Here is a 24,528-nt window from a genome sequence, read left to right as displayed (position 1 = left end):
AGCAACTTAAATGAAAATGTATATCGCATTAGATTCCAGTATAAATGAATGTAAATTGAGGTAAAATTTCCCTGAAGGCACTTGAAACAGTTCATCGTCATTTTTATCGGGTTTATTGCATTGTATTTTAATTTGGAAGTACATTCATGTATGTATTAATTACAATGCAAATACATCATATATTTGTGCATGGAGTACAATAAAGTACCGTCGTTGAAATTTTATTTAAAGCTTTCGTGACTGCAGGGATTCATATTATTGGTTCTTTCTGTAAAGTCACGTAGAAGGGAAATAATAAAATAATAAAAATATTAAACAATAAAATCATCAGGTGTGAAATCCACAGCATGAAAATTTTCTTGCTGTGGATTTCACACCTGATGATGATTGCTTGTGTTGTAGTCGAAACGTGATAATTTTTATTGTTTTATATTTTTATTCTTTTATTATTTCCCTTCTACGTGACTTTACCGAAAGAACTAAGAATATATATCTTAACACCTGTTTTATTTAATCAAATTAAACATTTTGGCGGGAAGCCGCTACGGGGAGTTCTTCCGGGTCACGGCCGGGGGGGGGGCCTCGAGAGCTGAGGTCACGCGGTTTTATATTGCGTAGCACGGATAAGTGGAGAACCCGCGTTCGAGTGCTCCCATTGGCTAACGCCGGCCGGACGCGAACCAATCATGTCGCGTTATAGGGGCGCGCGCCCACGCGATTGCCCTATCCGCGCTGCGAATTATAAACAAAAAGTTCCGGCAGTCGAGGCGATTTCAGCATGGCCGGTTCATCCGCGGGAAGCTCAGGTTCGCAATCTGGGAGGCTCGTCCGGGTTTTTCGTCTCCTTCACGTTTTTTTGTAGCCCACGAGCGAAGCTTCCGATGAGTTTTATACGGGCGCGATGCACCCGTGTTTAGCGGTACAGCGATTTGTTCTGCGGGCGCGGGTTTCCGTCAGTTAGGCCTAGAAGCCTTGCTTGTGTCCTAGATCGGCGGCCCGGGGAGAGGTGGGAGGGGTCTTGAGTGATTGCAGGTGGTGGGTTTGTAGAGTGTGATCAGAGTTATTGGGGAAAGTAAGTGGGGTTCAGACGACGTGTGCGATGGGTGTAGAGTCATGGGGTTATGGGAGCGGAGGGGTAGAGATAGTGGGGCGTGTATGATGGGGAGAGGCTTTGGAGATGGAGTGGGGCCTGAGTGATGGAGAGAGGCATGGGAGTGCTGAGGTATAGAGTCATCTGAGTGACGGGGAGCGTAGCGGGCATGACTGCTGCAAGTGATGGGGATATTTTCGGGTGGAGTTAAATTGAGAGTCGGGTCCGAGTGATAACAAAAGTAGCGATGTGCTGTAAGCAACACTTGTGTACAATCTGTTGTGTGTGTGTGCAGTTAACAACCTGTGGGGCCCCTATAAGGCTGTGTACCAGGCGGTAGAGAATGCGATATGGAAGAAACTACCAAACTCCTTCTATCAGCTCGATGCTGTCCTCAAAAAGCACAAAGCCGACTTTATTTCGCTCTTCAAAAACCCTGTAAGTAATCGACACGTTTACTTCCACGTTTACTTCCATCTAGTATATCTACGAGATGAGCACAACAGATGTCTGTTGCGTTTAAAGCCATATACTGTACCTGTTTGACTGCGAAATCTGGTAACATACAGGCTTGTCTGTTTTGAGTTTAGGAAATAATATGTTAACATTTAAATGAAGTCACGAAACCATTTTAACAAAGTGTTTAATTGACGATTTTTTTCACAACACATTTGCATTCCTTTTATAAATACGTGTTTTAAGATTTTTTTTTATCACCTTGCCTTTAACTACAGGCAAAAAACCCACTGCACAGGGAACGTGTATGCCGGGCAAACACAGATGGCCTGGCTGTGGAGGGCCAGCAGGGCACACGCATCATTAACTCAGACCTCATCGAAGAGGCTCTCATTCTTAGTGACCTCTTCAATATGAATGAACTGAGTGCCCTAGAGCTCTTGCTTGCAGGTAAGTGAAAATGTGTACATGAACATGCACAGCCCCTGTGGAAATGCACTGTCATATGATAGTCTCCCCACACCTGAGGGTTATAGGAGTTGTTAGACCATATTTTACCATGCTGGTCAGTGTAAGTTTGTGAAGGCAGGAAGCATAGATGTGGAAGCATAAAAGTACAGTATAATAATGGATTTTGTTTTACTGACCACGTAACTCAACAGCTCTGACGGCAACCTGTTTGTGTATGCTGACCACCCATCTAAGCACTATGCAGGCTCGATTGTACTTACCCTCTGATATCAGACAATCGGGTGCGTTCCAGGTGATTTGGTCATAGGCAAGTGAATGTATATTTTATTGCTGTAATTTTCCAAATAGACATGCTGGAACAGGTTTTTAAACCATTGTTCCTTGTTTAATATTCCTGGAAAGATTTAACGGACTTATATGTCATTGTTATTCATGTTTAAAAAGTAACTTGTATTCGGAGGTATTTATCCCCACAACGATTTGTTGAATGGTCATGATTCAGGAATGTTCAATTCAATAATGTATAATTTGTGTAATTTTCCTGTGGTGTTTATATTTATCTTTTTTCTCAATTGTACTCTTTCCTCTCTTAGCATAAACTTCGTATCAGTGTATACTTTGCATAAGTCGTGCAAAATATATTCTTACACATGCAATTGATGCATTTTTCCTGAATGTAATATTTTTTGTTAAATCAATGTGTCCGTGCATGCCTTGTGTTTAGGATTATGTAGAGTTTATCTTGTGTTGTAGCTCAATAATTGTACAGGTAATGAAATGTGCTTGGCTGAGAGTTTATGCTTCGTATCTGCCTGCAAGGTGAAAAACTGCTTTCTTATTTTTCCAAAGGTGAGGTACAGCAGCCAGACTTCCCAACATACACCAGGGGGCTTGTCGCTGTCATGCTTTACTGGGATGGCAAGCGCTGCATTGCCAATTCTCTCCGCTCGCTCATACAGGCTCGCCGTGGAAAGACTTGGACACTAGAACTCAGGTATGAGTTTTGGTAGACTGTCGTGTGTATGAAGAACTGGGTTAAAACTCTTGTTAATGTATGTTTATCACATTCACTGCCTATAATTCGGCCAAAAATGTAAGTTATATTAATGCGGGGTGTAATTTTCTCATCAAAACATTTTGAAAGTGGGAGGTAATTACTGTGCTTAACTACTTTATTTTGCTGTTCTCTCATTTTGTAGCGATGAGCTGGTTTCCTTAACAACCAAATTCACCAATGAATTAATGGAGGAGGGTTTGACAAGGAGAATCCTTGAGCTACTCGACACCATCAGCTTCAATGATGAGTTTGAAAAACTGCGGAAGGAGCGTGGCCTAGGAAATGAGCGTCACCGAAAGGAGGTCTGTTGGTCAATGCTGCCATGTCATTTGTTTTTTCATCGCAACAGCTTTTGGTTCCATTTAAACAAGTTGTGTTGCTTCATATATGCACAAATTCACTTTTCTAAAGCTGCATTTAAATTTTATAAACATTCTAAATGTGACCATCTCTTTGGCGTACAAGTAGAGTTTTTCAATTTGAAGGGACTTGGAAGAGAACAAGATTTTTTTTATATATATAATATAGAGAATTCTGGTCCGAAGCAGTAGAAGAATGAGCCCAGACTTGGAACAGATTAAGAGTTTTACAGTGCGGACAGCCAGCGGGGGAGATTACATATTTGGAGCAGCTGAGTGGAAGTTAAAGTGAAGATTTTAACAGGAGTCCGTAGTGAGGTCAATAGGAGAGAAGCATTCAGAATTCTAACTACTAAACTTTCATATACCTTCAGTGTAAGTGACAACATAGTTATTTTTTTATTCGGATGCAATTATGCGAAAGATGTAATTCGGCCACATCGTGTCACGTGACAAATTGCATCGGCTTTCATAGGTGGGGCAAATGATTAAGGAGTCCCGGCAGTCCCTGGCGGAGTGCCTGTACGCGTGGTCATGTCAAACGCCATTGGCCCGAGAGGATACACTGCTGCTGCTGGAACACTTGGAGAGGACCAGCCTCGATGGGGACGGTCGGCTCGACTCGGTCACGCTGACGCTGCTCGTCGCCCTGCTCTACTGCTTCGATGTCAGTGTGCTGGAACAGCCGCTGGAGGACGCAGAAGGTAGTAACAGAAGGATCGTTGGTCTTTCTCTCACACACGTGTTATTTATGCACGTCATGTATTTGCCACTTGGCAGCGTGTGCATTTTTTACACATTTAGTCCTTGCTTTTTTTATATTTGGAAAACACGTACAAACATACGCGCATGAGTCGCTGACGTGCCCAAAATATCTCCCTATAGACTGTTGTGGCAAGTGCTGTTCGCTAACACCTATTAAGCCTGGCAGAGTGCGTGAAAGGGTGGTGTTACCAACACCATGCCTTGTCCTGCTGTTTTTACAAACTGTACCAGGGATTCAATTTAAGGCTGAGTCGATCTAGAGTAGGCCACTTAGCAGTTGAGATATTCGCTTCTGATGTTAGCATAACCTGGGAATCATTCCGCTTACCAGATTTGTTCAGTTTGCTAGCCACTGCTTCGCCGCTCTCACGCACACATGTGCACACACGCACAATACACACAAAGCCAGAAGGTGGTATAAAGTGACAGCAGGCTATTGTATAATGAGTGTCTTCTGGCAAAAATAATAATGTGATGGTAACGGTCTAGCAGAAATAAATAAACAAAAGCAAAGTGTGATGGCTTCAGTAGTATTGGTCATGATAACCCCCTTGAAACTGATTAATTTAGTACATGTACAGCCCTTTTATTGGTCCACTCCCGGACGATGGCCTCCCCACATTGTGTGGTTCTTGGAGGTTATTGTACTGTGCTGGTTGATGCAGGCCGTGTGTGTTTCACTGCCCTCTTGCACAAAGTGTCGGAGCTTCGCATTGCTGATGTGCTGTCAGTTCTGTGCCCATTACCGGAAACTCACACCCGCCCTTACCTGTATCCCAACAGAGCTGCGGCGCCAGCTGCCCCTCATGGACCGTGAGTACGTGCACGTGGTGCACACGCGCATCATGGACCAACACGAGTGGAAGGTGCCAGGCCTGCAAGCCACCGTCCGGCTGGCCTGGGCCGCAGGCCTGCGTGGGGTCTCACAACTGCCCGAGTCTGCAGGTGCTCCTCTACGAGAATGTTTTGTTTTACTTTATCTGTTCGTTTTGTTAGCTGTCAAATTAAATTGCCTGGTACTGTAAGTTGTTGTTGAAGAACTAGTGTTTTTTTTATGTCAGTGATGGTTGGTTCCTTTATTTTTCATGGTCCATGTGGTGATGCATGTATTAGGGAAAGTCATGTAATGTGAATTGTAATCGAGATGAGTGCTTTACCTGCTAAAGCACTTATCTCTCTTGACTGAGAAAAATAAATGTCCTTGAACATCGGAAATCTTTCACTAGAAAAACTTTTTGGCAGTAAAACTAATACATTAAATTAATCATACTTTTTGCTGATAGCATAATATATATTTTCTCCTATCATGAGTGGGGCAGTTTGACAGCTGTGCTGATAGCAATGACAATGTTTTATTTCATGTTATTTAAAATATGTATTTTTACACTCCTCTCCTGTCATGCCCCATCCCCCGCTTCCCCATTACTCCGCTCCTCTACCATGGTTCTTGCCAGCTTTGGGAGAGTACATCGAAGCGGATGAGACGCTAGTGGACATGGCGCTCGCGAGCGGCGTATTCCTGTTCCTGCGCGAAGCCGTGGTGGGGGCCGAGACGTTCTACCAGGAGGAGTTCTACATCCGCCGCTTGCACACCCTGCTCGCAGACTTCATCGTGCTCATGCCGCTCAAGGTTTGCGATTCAACAAGAACAATGCGATTCACGCTTTTTAACGTAAGCAGATCAATGCATCTTAGTGGGGACCGAATATAAAAAAACAGTGCTTAGGCTAAACTCCCCCTCTGCCAATATGCAAATCCCATGTAGTAAGTCTATGTTCGACGCTTGCTTCCATCCATGTGTTAACTAGCCTTTTGCCCGTCCAAGGACGTGTGTATTGCAGTAAATCTGAAACTTGCAAGTGAAAAGCAGACTGCAACGGGATATTCATTGTATCCATTCGTGTGCATTTTGTAAGGCCGCGATGACAGGCTCATTTCATTTAGAGGTTATAATCCCTTGTTCGTCATGACGTCCTTTTTACTTGTATGTCTCAATAGCGTTATGGAGATTGCGTGACGTGAGGGTTCTGCCTTTGTAGTGAGGGTTATAAGTTGATACTGAGGTGGGGGGGAGGAGGCGCCTCGCCCCCCCCATGTGGAGTGACGTCACCCGCTCATGATTATTAATGAGGGCGGGGTCCATGTGGAGAACGTAACCTGTTCATGATTATTCATGAGGGGGGCTGGTCAACGTGGAGTTACGTCACACGTGGGACACACAGACATTCTTGGCTCATTATAGTAGTAAATGGGAAGGTGATGTGTTGATGTAAGTCTCAAATGTGTTTTTGGTTGCTCATGTATAATTATCAGCCATGGAAATCCCACAGGTGAATGAAGATCTCTGCTAGGTTGTCGGACGGCTCTGTCAATAACATATTCAACACAGGAAACGATCACAGTATAGTGTAACGTTCCAAAATATTTTTTAAATATTCAAATTAGTCACATTGCAGGTGGTTTAAGCTTAGTCTGATTTCCATAATTTCCCGTCTGCTTCGCTGAGGTTGCCTACACTTTGTGTGCTGCCGTGTGCAGGTGAAGCAGCTGCGGAACCGTGCGGACGAGGAGGCGCGCATCGTGCTCATGAACCTGCAGCTGGGCGGCGAGCCGCCCGCCACGCGCTCCGAGCTAGAGCACCTCATGCTGCTGGTGGGCGCTCGCACTGCAGTGCAATGCTGGGGACCATTATAATTGCATTTACAGCAGCGTCGTTACTAGCTGACGTGATAATTATCTCGTGATTGCAGTTTGTCGCGAATGACACAAGTACGTCTGTGACCGAATCGCCCGGAATACGGCTGATTTCTTCAGATCTCGAAAAGTTGAGCAGGATTGAGCGTGGATAGTTGTTGGATGGGTGAACACCGTGGATGCCAGGGTGTCATTAGCGGCTGCATAGTTGTGCTTACGTGGTGGTTAACAGACTAGCATGGCAAAATCCATTGTTGTACTGTACTTATATGCTGCATCTATGCTCCCCACCTTGACCATACTACACTGACCAGCATGGCGAAACATGGTCAAATAATCCCCACGACCCACACAGACGTGGGAATGCGCTCATCCAACAGTGGATTCACAGATGAGCTATCCATTACATGTGTACTTGGCACAATTACAACTGGTATCAAATAGCGTATTGACAACTTGAGATTATTATATTTGTACGTGTTAATATAACTCCACAATGTTTTTTGTTGCAAACAGATTGGAGAGTTTTATAGCAAAGACCCGTTCAGTCTGGAGCTTGCCTTGGAGTTTTGGTGTCCATCGGAACCCTTGCAAGGACTCAACGAGACGGGCTCCTTTCTGGGCATGTATCAACAAAGGCCCCCTCCCAGACAGGTATTGTGTGTCTGTGTATACACATGACATTAGCATTAGCTGTTAGCATAGTGACAGGTTGTACCATTGTATACAACTACCGTTTTTGTGAAAATGGTTTTGAAATATTCTAGTTGCTCTTCCATTGTAAGATTATGCATATCTGTGTTATAGACATGTGTTTAATGCAACACTGTCCAATGGTTACTAAAATGTGGTGCCTTTGTGCCATCTGTGAGATAAATATTGCAATTTTTAAACACTTTGTCCGTCTATAACAAATGTGTTATGCAGTGCATGATTTATAATAATTTCCGAAAAACCAAACATCTGCTTTTAGTATGTGTATGGTTGTCAGTAATTGCGTGTATGTAAAATGCACTAAATACTGCAGTGAATGGCACAATGGTTAGAATGCTCAATCTAAAGTTTTCAAATTGAAATCTCTTTGGGAGTTCAGCCCAACTAATCACTTCTGCAGGGTCCATAAAATGATACATTTTGTATTAAGTTGTAGTTTGGATAACACTTTTCCTGGCTATATGAATTTTTAATTTACACCATTGTCTTTGGCTTTACGTTTGTATTTATGTTGAACTTTTTTCGCACCGTTTGCAGCAAAACCGTGCTCATCGGAGGGCCTACCATACAAGACAATTTTGATTTACGTTGCATTCAGATTCAATGGCATCTCAAGCCTTGTGCATAAATATTAGACAAATTCATTATTTTTTATGAAGTGGCAGTCTGTTGTAGGCCAGAGAACATGGAAAGCCTTGAACCAGAATTTGCGCAGGGACATGACGGCATGGATGGCAGGGGGAAGATTTCCAGACCAGGTGGGAAGCAGGGTAGAATGAGCACCTCCCCATGCTCATTTGAATGAGAAACCACTGTGACTTGACTTCGATTTTTACTCCAATTTTTTTACATGTGTTTTGGGACAGGTGTCACTGTCCAGGTTTGTGCGTCAAACCGGTGACCTGCTGCCCTCGTCCCTCTACGTCCCGTACCTACGCATGCTTCAGGGCCTCTCTACGGGCCCTAACTGCTCGCTCTACTGCTTCAACCTACTCAAGACCAATGGCACTGGCCAAGGTTCGCTTTGCTCTCAAGTTGTATAGCTAGCTGGCTGAGCTATGTAATTCACTTTGGGATTGTGTACGCTGCGTAGCATCCCAGAGATGTGCACACCTGCAGTGGGACTTTTCACCGATAAAAATGGCGTTATTGTCTTGTACTAATGTTTGTGAAGTGAGCCAAGCCAGAAACCTGACATTAACTCCTGTGGTTTCTATCGGTGGGTGCCATGGGACCTGTAATGTTCGCAGTGAGGATAAGACTTAAGGTTAATGTCACGTGAAAATTACATCACCTTCTGCGTACAGCCTACTGCCCTGCGGCACGTTCTTATTTACCAGTTTTTTTTGCTTACAAAAGAATAGCTACTTCTGAGACTTTCGCATTTGTGAATAGGAAACTTTAATGTTTATTTTAACAAATAATAATATTGCTGTTTGTCCTTATTGAGTATTCAAAATATTACGTGAAAAATAGCAATATATTGTACCTTTTTAACATTGGGGGGAATTGTTGGTGCAGTAGTTTATGCAATATACTATGATTCTGGCCATCCTGAGTTTGATGCCTAGCATTGTCCAACATCAGTGGTGAGACCATACTCACTACCTTGGTCAAGTGTGGTCAAACAACCCCCATGACTGACATGGTTCACCCGGCAGTGGATTTAAATGTCTGAAAAATGTTTTAACATATATTTATATTTACCTTAATCATTTACTATTTAATTTTATTCCATTACCTTGCTCGACCCAGTAGCTTGTGCGCTTCATATAACGCCACATTCCCTGCAATCTGATGTTCTGTCCATTCTGCTTTTAAACGAACACTGCTGTGGGCTGGTCCGTATACACAAACACAAAAACCTGCACTGAAAAGCAGTGGAGAACACCATCCAGGGAGTGAACAGCAGTGCCATCTCCTGGGAGCACTTCTTCCACTCGCTGATGGCGTACCGCGAGCACCTGAAGAGGGAGGCGTCCGGCGTTGACGCCCAGCCCGGCGCACGGCCCTACGCCCCCGCGCTGTCGCTCAAGAGCGTCACGCCGCGCGAGCAGGATGGCCTGCGTGCCGTGCTCCGTCTGACCGCGACCATCGCCCAGCAGGTGGGCGCACACTGGCGTTTGCCATGCCGTGTGGATTTGCAGCCCCTTTGACTGCCGTGCGATTGGTTACCCAGTCGTTCATTAACACAAATGCTGCGTTCAGGCATGTAAATGTATGAATGGATTGAAATAGATTTTTTATGCTCCCTACATACGTGGGTGAAAAGTATTATTTTAAATTCGTGAAAATGTAATTCGAGTTATTTTTGTTGGCACATGAAACAGGTGAGATGGTACAAAATAGACTGATGAGACAGATAAGAAAATTTATATTATGCCCTTCAAAATGGAGAAAGTGTTTATGCTTGAATTTCATCATGATCCTGAATCGTGAAAATGTATCCAAACAGGGCAGATCAGGATGATTAATTATATACGTGGCTGCCATCTACACCATGTTTATTGCAGCTTCTCGACAGCTGTCGGGCTGCTCTTAATGTGACCGTTAAGTTCTAGGCTGCACTTTGTTGCGTGATTTTTGCCTCTTGTTTTGACCACAAATGCACAAGTGAAAAGTTACTGGTAAGGATATAAACATGTTAAGAGAGTGGGAATTTATGTGGACTGAATGGTGCTTCGAAAGTTTTGGCTCAATATAGTAACAGTAATGGAGTTGGCTGTTGCTTGTTTTATAACGCGTCTTACATGAGTGGAGTTGTAAATTGTCGTTGTCGCTGCAGAACGAGAGCGCTCGGCTTTCGCTGTACGAGCATCCCCAGTGGGCGCCGCTCGTGACGATGCTGGGGCTGGTGCAGTGCGCTCTGCCGCCCGTGCTCAAGGCTGAATTGCTCAACACAGTGGCCGCCTTCGCACGCTCGCCCGAAATCGCCGCCACCCTCTGGCAGGCCATTGAGCTGGCACAGGTAAATTATTTTGTGGCTTATTGTGCCCAGCTGTCTCCGCAGCTTTTGAGCGGGATCGTAGTTTTTTTAATAGGGCTGTAACGAGGCATTGATTTGTCAATTAAAATATGCGCACGTGAGAATTATTCTAGGTTTGCCGTCATCAGCTTTAATTGATGCACTTCTGCATGAAGATCTCCTCAAGCTCTTCGCCGCCTCGCACGGTTTTGCAATGTAATAATTCACTATAGCACTTGTATACAAGCTTTCATTGTTCTCATAAAGGCCAGAATTGTATGTTCCATCTAATTAGTTCATGTGGCCCCTGTAGGCACAAGGGGAGCTATCACACTGTAATATATATATATATAATTTGGTCTTGAATTGTGACGATTCATCAAATTTCAAAAAGGGTTAGTTGACAGAGGTAATTTGAACGTTCACAGCCCTAATATTTTGTCTACAAACCTTATGTATGTGTTGGCATTCAAGTTATTCATGGCAATATTTTTGCAAAAACTAATCTGGTTACTTTTAAAATGAAAATCTGTGGAAGCTACATTTCCACCAAGCCAGCAATCATGGCTTTGGGGTTTCTTTTTCTTGGGCATTACATTACTACAGCATAATCTTTTTTCTCAGTTTATGACACATGTACTATATCACATCCTATTATAAAGAGATAATCTGCAGATTGCCCTGTTTAAAATTTTATTTAAAAAATGCACGAGAGTACGTGTATTTTCCTGTGTTGCTGAATTCAAAGTCTGTTCTTCAGTGACTTTTTGAGACTGTCTGCTTTCATCGGCACTATAGTACAGTGCTGAATCGGATTAGGAACCACCCATTCTGGCCCAGCGAGCCTTGACTTCCTCATGGTGTTTGAGTGCTTGGTCTGCAAATAAGGTGGTAACTCTGGAAGACCTATGGCTGATTGATTGTGTTGTTGACTGTCTATTGCACATGCTTGTGGCAACGAATTTAAGGTGATAATGTAATACAGGCAGTAAGGAGTGGTGGGGTTAATGGTGATCATGAGCGGGAGACTGAGCTTCATTCTAGTATTTTAAAATGATGTTGTAATGTCTTAGCAATATTGCTAAAATGCTTTCAGTGCAGTATCTTCAAATGTAGCAGTTACTCATTTTTACAGAGTCATCCATTTTTCCTGGAGGACTCATATTGGATTAAATTTATTTCAGTCTACTTCATACATTCAGAAAACTTTCATAATGTTTTATTCCTGACAGGTTTTTCTGCAATAAATTAATACTTTGTATTTATTCATCTGCAGATCCTTCAGACAGTGAAATTACCAAGTCAGAGACAGGTTTCTGGAATTGAGGTAAGTTCTTCTTACGTTATTTTCCCATGTGTTTAATCATACATTCATCTTTTATCACAACACACTTGGTATTTCTTATTCAATTAGGTTTGATAATTTTCCTGACCAAACACATTTTTTTTGTATATTCAGAACTTAGGTTAAAATATTGGATAATCTCTAGTAAAAAGCAAACTCAAAGAGAGTCAAGTGAGTGAACGCAAAATACACGTTAATTGGCTTATTTTAATTTCTGATCGTTCTTGTGGCGAAGCAAATTTGGAAAAAGGAATGAGATTTATGGCTTTGCCACCTCTCCGCCTGCAGCCAAGATGTATTGGTATTTCACGCTTGGATGATCGCTCGCAGAGGGAATGGGAGAAAATTAATTTTCTCTCAAGAGGCTGAGTGGTCCCCCACTATTCTTTCCTGTTTGACGAACGGATGTGGGAGAGCATTTCAACGTGCTTCCAGATTCCTCCTGACCCCAGTCTAATTGAATTTCAGCACAGTTAACTTTCCCGGTAATGAACTTTGAAAAGAGAATTACAGCGATTTGTGTTTTTTTTAATGCTCCCAGGATGTTTGTGCTCGCTGCGCTGAGTAAATTAATATACGCTAACTGTGCTTGTTATCGGTATATCATGTCTCTTAACAGGTTTTAATGATTTTTTTAATGTATCGCCAAACATGTAGGACTACTGAACTCGATTGCTGTGTACTTGGTCTCCTGATGGTAAAGATAATTGGTTGTTTGCTTCCACGTACCAATTATAGAAGAGACTGAAGGCTCAAATTCAAATTTTTTTTATATTCTGCCTTATTCGTTGATCCTTTCTCTTACAAATAATTTCATTTTATTGTTTCATTAAAAAGTTCTACAAGATACAGGTGTGTAGTTTGTAGTAATGTAATTGTGGTCATGAAACACGACCTTAGCATTTGGTTACCTAGCTTTATTTAACATGTAAAATATATTATGTAAACTAAGTTCAGCATGACTAATAGTCAATTTCCTTTCTAGTCAAGTACTATTATCGGCAACCTTGATATAACCAAATCACTATTAATTTTTTTGGAAAAGGCCCCAAAATGTTATTCTTTAACTTTTCTTCCTAAGAATATTGTTTTCGATTTTAGAATCGCCGTTTTGCTGCTTTCACGCTCCCATTGCTTGTTGTGATATCGAAAACACAATTTCGGTTGCTTTTTCTCATTTTATTTCCTCGTTTTCATAAATATGTTATATACAGTAGTTGTATATATTCTATGTTTATTTGGAATTTTCATCCATTTTAATATTTCTCTTCCATATGTTGTTTGTGGTCTTATAACTTGTCTAATGTTTCTTAATGTTTTTCTCACATTTGAAATGCACTGTCAATTACATTATCAGTTATCTCAATTTAAAGTTGACATCCATTTTGTCATTTTTCTGAATGAGAAATTTGTATTTGTTGCTTAGAATAAGGCAAAATTCCCTTGCATTTCTAAACTTTATTATTGATGTTAACTATCTTGTTCTTGCCTATAAATTTGCTTTTCCCTCTTCTCAGTAATGTTGAAATATAAATTACATTGCACTATCCTGTGGTCACTTCCTTTGTAGAGTTTGCTGAGGACATTGAGTAGAATATGTATAATAGTAATAATTTACAGCCCTTTGGCATTCCACTGCTGGATGAATGCCCTTTGGCTTTGGTGCAGTGGGTGGCCAGAATTAGTTTAAATATCACTTATCACTGATGCACGGCCAAGAAACAGAACTCGGGTCGTTTGCTGCAAGTTCCCCAAAGTCATAACAGATGCCGTTTAAAAATTATCAAGAGTCAGTGCAGTGGTAATATCGAATTCTAAAGGGATTTACATTGAATCAACCAAACTAATTCAACTTATCCAAGATCTACAGAGAATTATCCCAAGCCATCCTCGGTACGGCTTCCTTGAATTCACATTGAAGCAGACTTAAGGAAGCGTTGAGGACGTTCAGACTCCGACGTAAGAGACGGATCGACCGATGCGGTCGCTGTGCCGTTCCTCCTGCAGATGGAGCTGACGGAAATTGAGGCTCGGTGCGAGGAGTACCCCCTGACGCGTGCGTTCTGCACGCTGCTCAGTGCCCTCCTGGACGACTCTGTGCCGGCCAGCCTCGGCACGGGGCTGCGCTCACCCGGCTTTGACCCCTACCTCACGTTCCTGCGTGAAACCGTCTTCCTGAAGTTCCCCACTCGTGCATACCGTGATCCGGCAGAGAAGGTAATTAACAGTCGAGGTGAATAATAACAATTGATAATCACCATGATTGTAGGTCTCACAATTATCTGTGGGTACCAAACTGTTGGAAATGTAGTAAATATTATATTTAACATATGCTGTAAGAAAAACGAAATGCATGTGTTACCAGCAAAACTATTAGGAAAAGAACGTATAAAAGACAGTCACGGAGAATTAAGTAGTCTGTGATTTTGGGCTGAAAATCTTAGTTTGTAAAAAAATAATGTACTTTGTTGCCAAAACCTGTTGTAATGCGACATTGCCGTGTTGCTTGCTGTTAAGATTGAGCACTCGTGTCGGTGTGCTTTTGTCGTGCAGTGGCAGGTGGCTGAATTGGTGCTGCAGATATTTCACAAGCTTCTGCGTGACTACGACCCACGTCCCGATGACTTTGTTGAGCAGCCAGTGGATGTACAAGGCAAGTGCTGACTTTTATCAGTGCAACTTCTCTGGAGCAGGGTCCTGTTAGGAAACGGTATTATTTACAGAAGCGGAGTCAAACTGTTATGCATATTATTTCAGCTCGTAAGAATTTAAACTTACGTGCTTTACTTTTGTGTTGTGTCAATGCATGACAATATGCAGCATATAAACAGATTTTAAGTGCGAATGATAACACATTTGAAGTGTACGGTACGGCGTCGTATATTTCCTTGTTGGGGACTGGGTATTGGCAATATGTGATAAAAATTCGATTGTGTGAACTTCTATATAAAATGATAATTGCACAGGTTACTGGATAAAAATATAGCACAAGCTACTTTAAACATGATAAATAATTTACCGTGCTTTATAAGAAAGTGAATGCTATTCGAGATTAATAATACATTAATGTATGCAAAAGGGTCAGATTTGTGAACATCTACAGAAAATGACAGATACACAATGCCCAAATTACTGCAACAGGTGTTTGCAGTTAATTGGCCAGGGAGGATACATGACCGTTGGATGTTTGACATTGTAATGCACATCATAAACCGTAATGCACATCATAAACGCCGGTGTTGACCGCAGATGTGTTTCCGATACAACACTTTCCAATGCGTGCAGGTGAACTGGTTCTTGCCAACAAGCTTCCGGGATACAACCTCATGTATCACCTGCTGAACGAGTCGCCCATGCTGAACCTGTGCCTCAGCATCTTGGAGGAAGGGGTCCGGCTGCTCGACATCCACGTGCCCTTCCCTGGTGTGTTCTCTTCACCGTATGCAGACCTTTCTCTTTCCAGACTGCTGGGCCAAGTGCTGTTAGCAAGCACCTTTTCATATCCGCCAGCGGCAACTGCTTTTGTCTTGTACGTGATATTGTTGCTTGCACCACTGATTTAGACAGTCAGCTTGGGTAAGACTTAGGTGTGCTATGTTCAGATGTCAACGGCCCAAAATGAAACACTTATTATTGTATTGTTACTTCTCTTTACATCGGTCCTCTGTAATCTTATCTAAGATTGCAGAGGACCAGTGGCCAGGTGGCTCAGGGAGGTAATACTGCGTCAGAGTGGTGGCATAAAATTGCTGAGAACCTTGGCTATAATTTGGGAAGGCACCTATGATTATATTGGATTCACAAGTGTAGAGATCATGGTCTCAGCCTGGTTATCAATACGCAGTAAAATTTTTACCTCCTTAGACAAAATTCTAGTTCTACGTCTCTGATGTCTGTGTATTCCGTCGGTTGGCCCGGCAAATTACCGTTTCGTTTAGTGCAACATGGTTTACGTGAAACATGTGAAGAGCATCACAAACGGTGCGTTTCTAAGTGTCAATGTAGTCCTGTACTCTAAAGCGTGTTGGGACTTTGTCAATAGTCTTTCGTGTAGGACAGAGGTCGGCAACCTCTGCAGCTCTTTACGGACTGCTTCGTGACACATTGGATGTATGTATTCACATGCATTGCAGCTCTTGAAATAATGAGTTTTGTACCGAATTCGAAAAAAATGGCTCTTGTTGGTTGCCGGCTCCTGTTGTAGAGGAACACACCTATGAATGCTTTTCTCTTAACGTGCCGTGCGCGCGTGCGTGCGGGCTGCAGGCAAGGCCTCCCTGGAGGGCGCCCTGCTGTCGTGCTTGTCCATGCTGCACGCCGCACTGCGCAAGGAAGGCCTCTTCATGGACCTGCTGCGCGAGAGCCACTCGAGCGTGATCGTCACGCCGCTCGAGCAGCTGCTGCAGGGCATCAATCCGCGCTCCAAGAAGCCCGACCACATCGCCACCATCGCCAGGTTCGACCGCCCGTGATCGTTACATTCCCACTGCACCATTAACTCTTGGACTTGTGAGCCGGCGGCTGTTCAGGCTTATGAGCGGAAGAATCAATTTTAATTGAAGAATTGTTAGATCATTTAAAAAAAACACCATTACTATAGCCAACAGCGCCCACCAGCAGCATCATATGCAAACACAGGAGCTACTGAAGAATGATTCGGCCTGAGGTGCACTTGGTACTCAGTAGATGTGAATATTGATAGTTTGTGCGAGTATAATAAATGATATTCACAATGTATGATCACATTCTGTGATGCATTCGCGTTTACAGGTACCTGTGCCACAGTGCAACAAACTCGCCCCTTGTGGCCGAGGGTGCAAAGATCCTGTGCCAGGTTTGCCAATACCCGAACATCCAAAGCAAGCTTGTTGGAGACTTCACACACGACAAGGTAACAATCCCCTTTCAGTACTGTCACCTCATTTGGTTACTTCAGTTCTTTAAAAAAAAAATGTTTTACCAGGTAAGGCCCACTGAGCTATGTAGCTCTTTTTCAGAAACGACCTGGCCACTAATGATAGCTCAACAAAGTGGCTTGTGTGATTATATATATACCAGCCAAATACTATAAAACGCATGTTTCTAAATGTGGTTTGGAAAAATCGGAGAACCTGGAAAAAATCCACGCGGCCACGGGGAGAACATGTAAACTCAAAATATACAGGCGTCAGGTTCTGAATCGAGCCCACAACCTCCTTCATACCAGGCTAGGGAGTTAATATCTCGCCACCACCATAAAACTGTCTGTGTGTGCACTAGGTGTGCTGAACTACCCATGTACTTTACTGACGTCGCATTCAAAATGTATGTTTTACAGAGCACCAGTCAGAAGTTGCTGGCTGGCTTCGTTGAGTGTTTGGACAATGAAGATTTGGAAGAGGTTGCCTTGGTGGAAGAAGGTAACGTGTAGTTTGCATAATAATCATTTCAGTTCTCTAAAGTGCCATCCGTGCTAATTGCATTTCACAACGCTGTACAATAATTGCATGCATAATCGCATGAAGCGCATGATCCTGTTTATAACAATTACGAAGTGAAAACCCTCAGTGAATAAAAATGTCAAGAAATGCTATACAAAACATAAGGTATAAACAACCAAATAAGTTATCACAACAGGGGAATAGAAAATTGTGTATAGTACAATGGTCTAGCTCTTAATTTCTCACACAATCTCAACTTCTCACACAAGCCAGGAAACCTTCACAGGAGGAGTACCAAAAAGTTTCACTAATTAGACCAATCGGTTAAATGTCGAAAATGTGATTTATTTTTTATTCACCAGTGTGTGCCCGGCTGAATAAAAAACCCTTTCGTTTGGATTAGAGTGATGTGATGGAGTCAATTTGTCTGATGATGAGTGGGAGGATATTCCAGATTGTTGGGGATGCAATTGAGAAAGCTCGTCCACTAACGATTTAGAGTTGTATTACTTAAAACTATTATTTGCCGTTTTGACCTTGTAAAATTAAGTAATAGAAGGGAGAATGCTTTCCAAAATGTAGACAGCTCTTATTTTGTAGATGGATCTTGATTTTGATTCTGGAATTTTTTAATGCAACTCAATTCTACAATTAAATCTCAATTCAAATTGTGACACAATTTTCATCTTGAAGGACGCGAATTATTACTTTTCTGCAAGGTACATTTCTGAAATAATAACCGATTTGTTTTTTTAGTGTGTCTCTTTATAACTGGAGAGAGGGTCGGTGTGGCATTTGCCCCCAACTGTTTTGTGCTTTGCAGAGAGCGACCTGGAGGGCATCGTTTCTAAAAGGAGTGGCACCCGCATCCACATCCTCAACCTGATGCTGTACTCTCTGGAGCAAAAGCCACCCAACCTGGCACTCTTCCTGCTGGGCTACGAGTTACGCAAGCCCGTTAGCACCACCACCCTACAGGATCCTGGTAAAATTTAATCCACCGTTCAAAAATAAAATGGCACTTTAAAAACATTTAATGCTTGTCTGATTTCTTTATAACTACAATCGTGGCCATGAATTTTTTGTTGCAACTGAATTACGGTTGCTTGTGTTGCGATCGAAACGTCGTGATCTATTAATTTTCTGTCCACGTGATTTTACCGAAAGAACCAAAGAGTGAATTACTTTGTTCCTGTTCTTTGCTTTTTTGTAAAAATTTTTAAGGTCATCTCTCAATTGTTTTATATATATATAAAAAATGTAAGATACCACGTTAACCGCGGTATAAAAGCACAAATAAAACCCACCACATTCATCTTAAACATTGCCTTACAATAAGCAAAAAAAACCACTCAGAATTCGGGCGGTGGCCTTTCTTCAGAGTGAACAGAAAGCAGTCAATCTTTCTGCTCGCCCTACCCTGCAGAAGGGCCTTTGACCAAAACATTAAGCAATTTTATATATTATTTTACATTATAAAGGACTCAAGTCATTGCCATCTCTCATAGTTACGCCAGGCAACAATCCATAAAGCACCCTCTCAAGAGCTTATTTCATCACGTGGAGGCCTTCATCCAGTAGTGAATTGATCGTGACTTATGATGATGAAGCTGTCTTGTTTTTTTCTCATGTTCTATGTGTACATCAGGAGTGTTGGGTTTCCCACGCACGTGCCTGCACTCCATCCTGGCAATACTGAATCGCAGTGTGGAGAAGAACGCCATCCCCTCCGCCTCTCCACACCTCACTGAGCTCTGCTACCAGGTCATAGCTGCGATGCTGAACTTGTCTTTACATTACAGACTCGGTAACATACTGTACACATCCGTCAACTTATAGCTCCTACATTAAATGCTTTAAATGCAACGTGTATTTTTGTAATTATTAATTCCAGCAACAACAAGAAAAGTGTGCAGATAATGTTTCTGGTTCTATGCTGTGCAGGTGGTCTACCGGTTGTGCGCCAACTCCGACACCTCAGGACCCACCATGCGTTACTTGCGCACTGGACAGGACTTCTTGTACAGACATCTGCAGCACCTGCCTTTCCAGGCTGCAGGTGTGCTCAAGCTATAAACACTTCGTCCATTGAGATTTAAGAGGGTCTTGCAAATATAGTACTGCCATCACCTAGCCTTCTTGCATTTCAGTGGATTTTGTAGTTTTTTTATTAATGGTTTGCAGCACTATATTTAGTTGCTGTTCCTTTTATGCATTTTATTAGTCATAGGTTTTCCCATTCCTAATGTCTGTCCTAAAATAAAATATTAATCTTTGCTATAAATGTATACGCATAAAATGGCTATGTTGTTGTTACTGTTCTTAATTTCAAATGTTATATTTTATCTTTCGGAAGATGGGAACAGGATACTGGTCCTCACGCAGATGTCGTGGTTGCTGCGGACAGTGGCGGTGGAGTTGCGCGTGACGTCACTCAATCGGCAGCGCTCGTACACTCAGCGCCTCCTTCGGCTTCTGCTTGACGAGTCGCCTTTCCGTCCCGGCGCCGGTATATTATCGGCACATCCGTTCCACGTCACGATCCATCTCATTCCGCCCCATTCATATGTGAATTTATTTTTACGTGACTAAATTGTGATGGGGCCAAGTTTGACCACCTTATTTTGTTTCAGACCCAGAGGCAAGCCAGGAGGAGGAATCCAGATTTCTGAGCAGCTTTTTTACAAGCGGAGATTCATCTGCCAAAGGTTTGCAAAAAATATATATCCACTTGTATTGCCATCTTACGCAGTATAAGGGCGTCCGCGTGAAGAAAAATAAATACTGGCTTGCTGTCGGTTAATAATGTTTTTGCTTACTCTGTCTGCTGCAGTGCGCAGGAAGATTGTGAGCATGCTGGATGCCATAGACTTCAGCCAGAAGTTCCCCGAACCAATGCAGCTGGACTTCTTTGATATGGCCCAGATGGAGCAAGTCATCATGTCCTGCGAGCAGCGTGGCCCACAGGGGCTCACAGTTTGCAACATCAAGGTGTGTGCGTGCCCTCTGTTGCCTAAATGCATTATTGTATCATGAGCAAGTTTGTACGCTGTTTGTTTTTGTGATAAATTGTGCCGAGTCAGATGGGTTCCTGGACGGTTGTATACTTGAAACAAGTTTAATTTTAAACTGTGAAGTGATTGGACGTGGCTTCTGCTGTGAACTCACTGAAGTGCTTGCACTTGGGTGTTTTCTCGACCACGATAAGATGCTGCACAGAATCCTGATGACCGAGGTGAACACGTTGCAAGGCATGGGAGCCCTTGGGCAGCGAGCCCTGCTGCTTGCGGTAAGTGCCCAGGGCCATTCATCACAGCATCTGCACAGCGCGTTATCATTATGCTTCGCGGCTGCAAACTCGAAAGGGCTGACCAAGACTGAAAGAGTGGTTTGACCAAAAAATAATAACAATTTCAAAAACAGTGTGCGGTGACCTTCTAGCGCGTATGCCTTTGCTGCCAAAGTTATTGCAGTGAGCAGGAGCTAATCCATCTACAACTTGGCTTTTATTGTGTCCATCTACAGCTGTATTACGTGTCACATACAATCCGTGCATTTTCCAGGTCAAATCAAACCAAGGTTTACTCTGTATTTGTACCTGGCATTTATTTTATTCACAGGGGGGAGGGGGGGGTGGTGGGGATAATATTGCTACTGTTGCGGCGTTGCCAATGCAGGTTGGGCTGATGGCTCGCTCATTTGTCCCTCTTATTGACCGCTCTGCAGGAGCTTCGCTCCGTGCTGGAGCACGTGGTGGAGAGGAATGCGGTGCGTGAAAGCCTGCACGCCAAGCGCGACGCGCTGGAGGCCTGGCGCCAGGTGGTGGACACCATCCTCGCCTCTTGTCCCACCGAGCTCCTGCAGGGAGACGTCCGGCTCGGCCTCATCACGGACCTCCTCAATGACCTCTTCCGCAAGGTCACACTTTGAAATAAAAAACACGGGCGGGGCGTACTGTTCACAGGCGCGCGACGTAGACTGCCGCAGGAAAATGCCTTGTACATTAGTTTGTAGTTTGAGGTTCAAAAATAAACCATCTGGTATATGTTTGATTATTTCTGAAGGAGAAATTGTTAATTCGAGGAATAATTGAAGGATACGAGCTTGGGGTCTGCTTAAAACTCTCATTGCAAGGAGTTAAAAAACTGACTGGGAAAAACTGAAATTTTTTTGAGGAGAATTGTACACAATGAGAAAAATCAGCCGTCGGAATTACTAATGTCCAATATTGACCACAAGACGGTGAACAAAAATGTGGTTGAACTTGATGTTTCCTCAACTATTTAAAGTGGTTTTGTTTTCTCAAAAACGGAGAGTGCCTAGAAAAAAACCTACATATGAGGGGATAACACTTTAAATGTCTAGATCTGCAGCCTAATTGCAATTTAGCTCCCTCACTGGCATCTCACGTAAATGACCTCTGCACGTTCTACACCACTGCGCACCTTCAAAGCGCACGATTATGAACTTGTGTCACCGAACCTTGAATTTTGTCTAGCCCGTCACTGTGAAACGTGTGTATACATATATTGTTTGTCTCCACAGAGCCTGGCCGAAGAGGCGGTGCCAGAATTGACGCCGGTGGTGGCGAGCATGGTGTTTACGCTGTGCACGCACCTCAGCCAGTCGTTGCGCACGGAGCAGGCGGGGAGACCTCTGCCAGTGCAGCCGGCCTCGCAAGGCCCCACGGACGAGCGCTCGGCGTTTGTGTCCATGCTGAACGGGACGTCGGGGCTCGCAGGCCTGGCTTCCATCGGCGTGGTGTCGCTGCAGGACATCCTGAGGAGCCTGCTCAACTTCATCATGAAGACAAGTGAGGATGGCGCTTTTGATCACCATTCGCGTTTTCTTTATAGGTGTAAAATGTGGTGCCGTGCATTTATTGAAAGCGGAGAATGCAAAGTGTTTTGACATTCAATGTTGATTTTCATGAAGTTAACAAATAAGTGGTGTTCTCTAAAGATGCTTGAATATGCATATATTTATAATGTTGGAATTTTAATTGCGTGCGTGCCACTCATTTGAAATTTGAGAATTCAACAGGTTTTGGTATTAGAGATGATGGCAGCAGTTGGTGTTCTGATGATAACAGTTTAAATCCAGAGCGTGGCAAAGACGACTGCAGGGATGTTTACTGCACTGTCGAGATTTGTTTCCTTAATTGGCCCCATGTAATTGCGTCTCAATCGTGGTGCCCTTGATTGTGAAGGTGGCGGGATGCAGCGTGTGCGCTCGTCCTTGTATGGGGCCCTTCTCTACTACTTGCAGGTGGCCCAGAGCCCAATGGAACCCGACACACTGCAGACTGGTGGGTATATGCTAGTAGGCGCCACCGCACACATGTATGTTGAATTTCTTTAGCACCGTACGTAGCCAACCTTGCGAATCGGAGGTCATGCTGTGTAATCATAGCATGACACATACCACTGTACGCCACTACTGTATTCTCCCAAAATACCAAGGTATGGAGGGTAACCTCCGATTTACACAGTTGGTAATGTACATTGCAAAAGAAGTACAAAAATACATACGAAACAAATTGATCCCTTTTGTAAACTAAAAATTGCGTTTTTTTCGTCGTGAATGCTTTCCCATTGCCATGCTGCATAGTGTGGGGGCTGGATTGTCTTTGCATGACAGAAAACAATGTAAGCGACATTCATAGCAATGTGGCGAGAGTGCACAAAGTCACATCTCTGTTTGATGGTGACATGACCCTCAGGCAAGGGCTCTATGTGGAACACGTTGATGGCACCCGAGGACGACTACAGCCGACTGCGGCGAGAGAACGCGCACATCATAAATGGCTACGGCACGCCTCTCATGGAGGTGGTCTACCGTGACGCCTGCGACGGCCTGGAGATCGGCAGGGTGCGTCGGGTGGGACGGGGAGCTAACGCAGCACACACTCCTTTTTTAAAGGTCATGTTCCCTCCCCATGTTTTTGTTTTTCCCGTGCGGCTGCATGACATAGAGCTGTACTTGCCATCCGCAGATGCTCGCAATGGCCCTCCTGGACCAAGTGGTGGCAATTGACCGGCAGCAGCAGTGGCTGACGTTCCTCATGACCAGCGGCTACCTGCAGGTGTTGGTGGAGAGCTTGGCGCAGGATGATGCCACGCTGATGGGCATGCTCGTGCCTGAGCCGCCCGTGCTAAAGGCGCTCTATGTCTACGAGTCAAAGATGGTACGCCCCCCCCCCCCACCTTTGAGCAACACGCGTGAAAAAACAACAACAACACATCGTACTGGGGCAGTGATGCACAATGAGGTCGCATTGCATCTCGTTACATGGGTCTGCTTGTAGTTGTTTTGAAAAATCTCGGGACAAAGGCATTCATGTTTTTGGTGGATTGCCTCGAAGATACAATTATCTTGGTAGCATAACGACAACTGCTTTGTTGATGTGAACATGTAATCATTGTCATGTTGTAGAATATATGCACATTTGTGGGAAGGGGTTGTTTGTTTGTTATTGTTGATAGCTTTTTTATTTTGCCAATGTCACAGGTCCAAGTAAAGGTTGCCCAACTGTGTTACATTTTTAGGCATGTCTTTTATAACAAATGGGCAGCCCTGTACCAATATTGGGGTTGTCTCTGGTAACATGCTAATTGTATAGGAGCCTGGTTTTCAGAAAGATGCCTCCCTAGGCCTATAGCCAAAACAGCCACAATGTGCCTGATCTTGTCAGAGCTTAGAAACAAAGCAGGGTTGAGCCTGGATAGTGCTCCATCTTCTTCACCTCCTTCCTCCTCCCCCTTCCTCAACCTCCTTCTCCTCAACTTCCTTATACTCTTCCACCTTCTACACTTCCACCACTTCCTCCCCCTCCTTATTTAACCTTCCTCTGTCCCAACTACACCACCTCTTTCTCCTCCTTATCTTGTCAACCACACTACGCCACTGGTCTCTGCTAGTCTCTGGTTCCCATTTGCAGTGATGGTGGATATGCACGTGGCACCTGTAATCGGCGATGTAGAGGTAGCAGTGAGGATTGATGGATCGCACACAAATGTTGTGAAACTCCGTTCCCGTGGGTGGGCAATCGAGAAGCTGTACCCTGGCTCTCCATTAGAAGGCGAGTCAGCAAAGTGTGGACTAGTCTCCATCTGTTCCAACTGTACGGAGATATTGTTGCCCCCTCGCACGTGTGGGTTGTTTCCCGGTGCTCCGGTTTGCTCCCACATAA

The 24,528-nt window shown here is 43.6% G+C and overlaps 1 protein-coding gene across 2 annotated transcripts in view; it reads left to right on the top strand.

Moving 5' to 3' along the window:
* Positions 1–729: 729 nt before the first annotated feature.
* The window catches only part of NUP205 (nucleoporin 205), a 31,820-nt gene continuing 8,021 nt past the window's right edge, over positions 730–24,528 (top strand). Inside the window, exons 1-32 of one of the 2 annotated variants that reach the window (XM_078859197.1) lie at positions 730–806; positions 1,386–1,528; positions 1,825–1,996; positions 2,867–3,011; positions 3,217–3,376; positions 3,909–4,137; positions 4,982–5,143; positions 5,653–5,828; positions 6,737–6,850; positions 7,409–7,546; positions 8,473–8,623; positions 9,488–9,711; positions 10,392–10,574; positions 11,848–11,898; positions 13,924–14,133; positions 14,470–14,569; positions 15,202–15,339; positions 16,183–16,372; positions 16,687–16,807; positions 17,234–17,315; positions 18,160–18,321; positions 18,985–19,100; positions 19,281–19,395; positions 19,693–19,845; positions 19,970–20,044; positions 20,170–20,327; positions 20,545–20,625; positions 21,063–21,254; positions 21,882–22,149; positions 22,546–22,644; positions 23,059–23,207; positions 23,332–23,523. In XM_078859197.1, coding sequence (XP_078715323.1) covers positions 779–806; positions 1,386–1,528; positions 1,825–1,996; positions 2,867–3,011; positions 3,217–3,376; positions 3,909–4,137; positions 4,982–5,143; positions 5,653–5,828; positions 6,737–6,850; positions 7,409–7,546; positions 8,473–8,623; positions 9,488–9,711; positions 10,392–10,574; positions 11,848–11,898; positions 13,924–14,133; positions 14,470–14,569; positions 15,202–15,339; positions 16,183–16,372; positions 16,687–16,807; positions 17,234–17,315; positions 18,160–18,321; positions 18,985–19,100; positions 19,281–19,395; positions 19,693–19,845; positions 19,970–20,044; positions 20,170–20,327; positions 20,545–20,625; positions 21,063–21,254; positions 21,882–22,149; positions 22,546–22,644; positions 23,059–23,207; positions 23,332–23,523 — 4,677 coding nt within the window. In that variant the 5' untranslated portion in view covers positions 730–778. Of the gene's footprint in view, positions 807–1,385; positions 1,529–1,824; positions 1,997–2,866; positions 3,012–3,216; positions 3,377–3,908; positions 4,138–4,981; positions 5,144–5,652; positions 5,829–6,736; positions 6,851–7,408; positions 7,547–8,472; positions 8,624–9,484; positions 9,712–10,391; positions 10,575–11,847; positions 11,899–13,923; positions 14,134–14,469; positions 14,570–15,201; positions 15,340–16,182; positions 16,373–16,686; positions 16,808–17,233; positions 17,316–18,159; positions 18,322–18,984; positions 19,101–19,280; positions 19,396–19,692; positions 19,846–19,969; positions 20,045–20,169; positions 20,328–20,544; positions 20,626–21,062; positions 21,255–21,881; positions 22,150–22,545; positions 22,645–23,058; positions 23,208–23,331; positions 23,524–24,528 lie in introns of both variants that reach the window. The other variant, XM_078859196.1, reaches the window with a different exon arrangement.

This window comes from Lampetra fluviatilis, chromosome 8 (assembly GCF_964198595.1).
Source record: "Lampetra fluviatilis chromosome 8, kcLamFluv1.1, whole genome shotgun sequence".
In the NCBI taxonomy this organism is placed as follows: domain Eukaryota; kingdom Metazoa; phylum Chordata; class Hyperoartia; order Petromyzontiformes; family Petromyzontidae; genus Lampetra; species Lampetra fluviatilis.
This window is presented reverse-complemented; position numbering and strand designations above follow the sequence as displayed.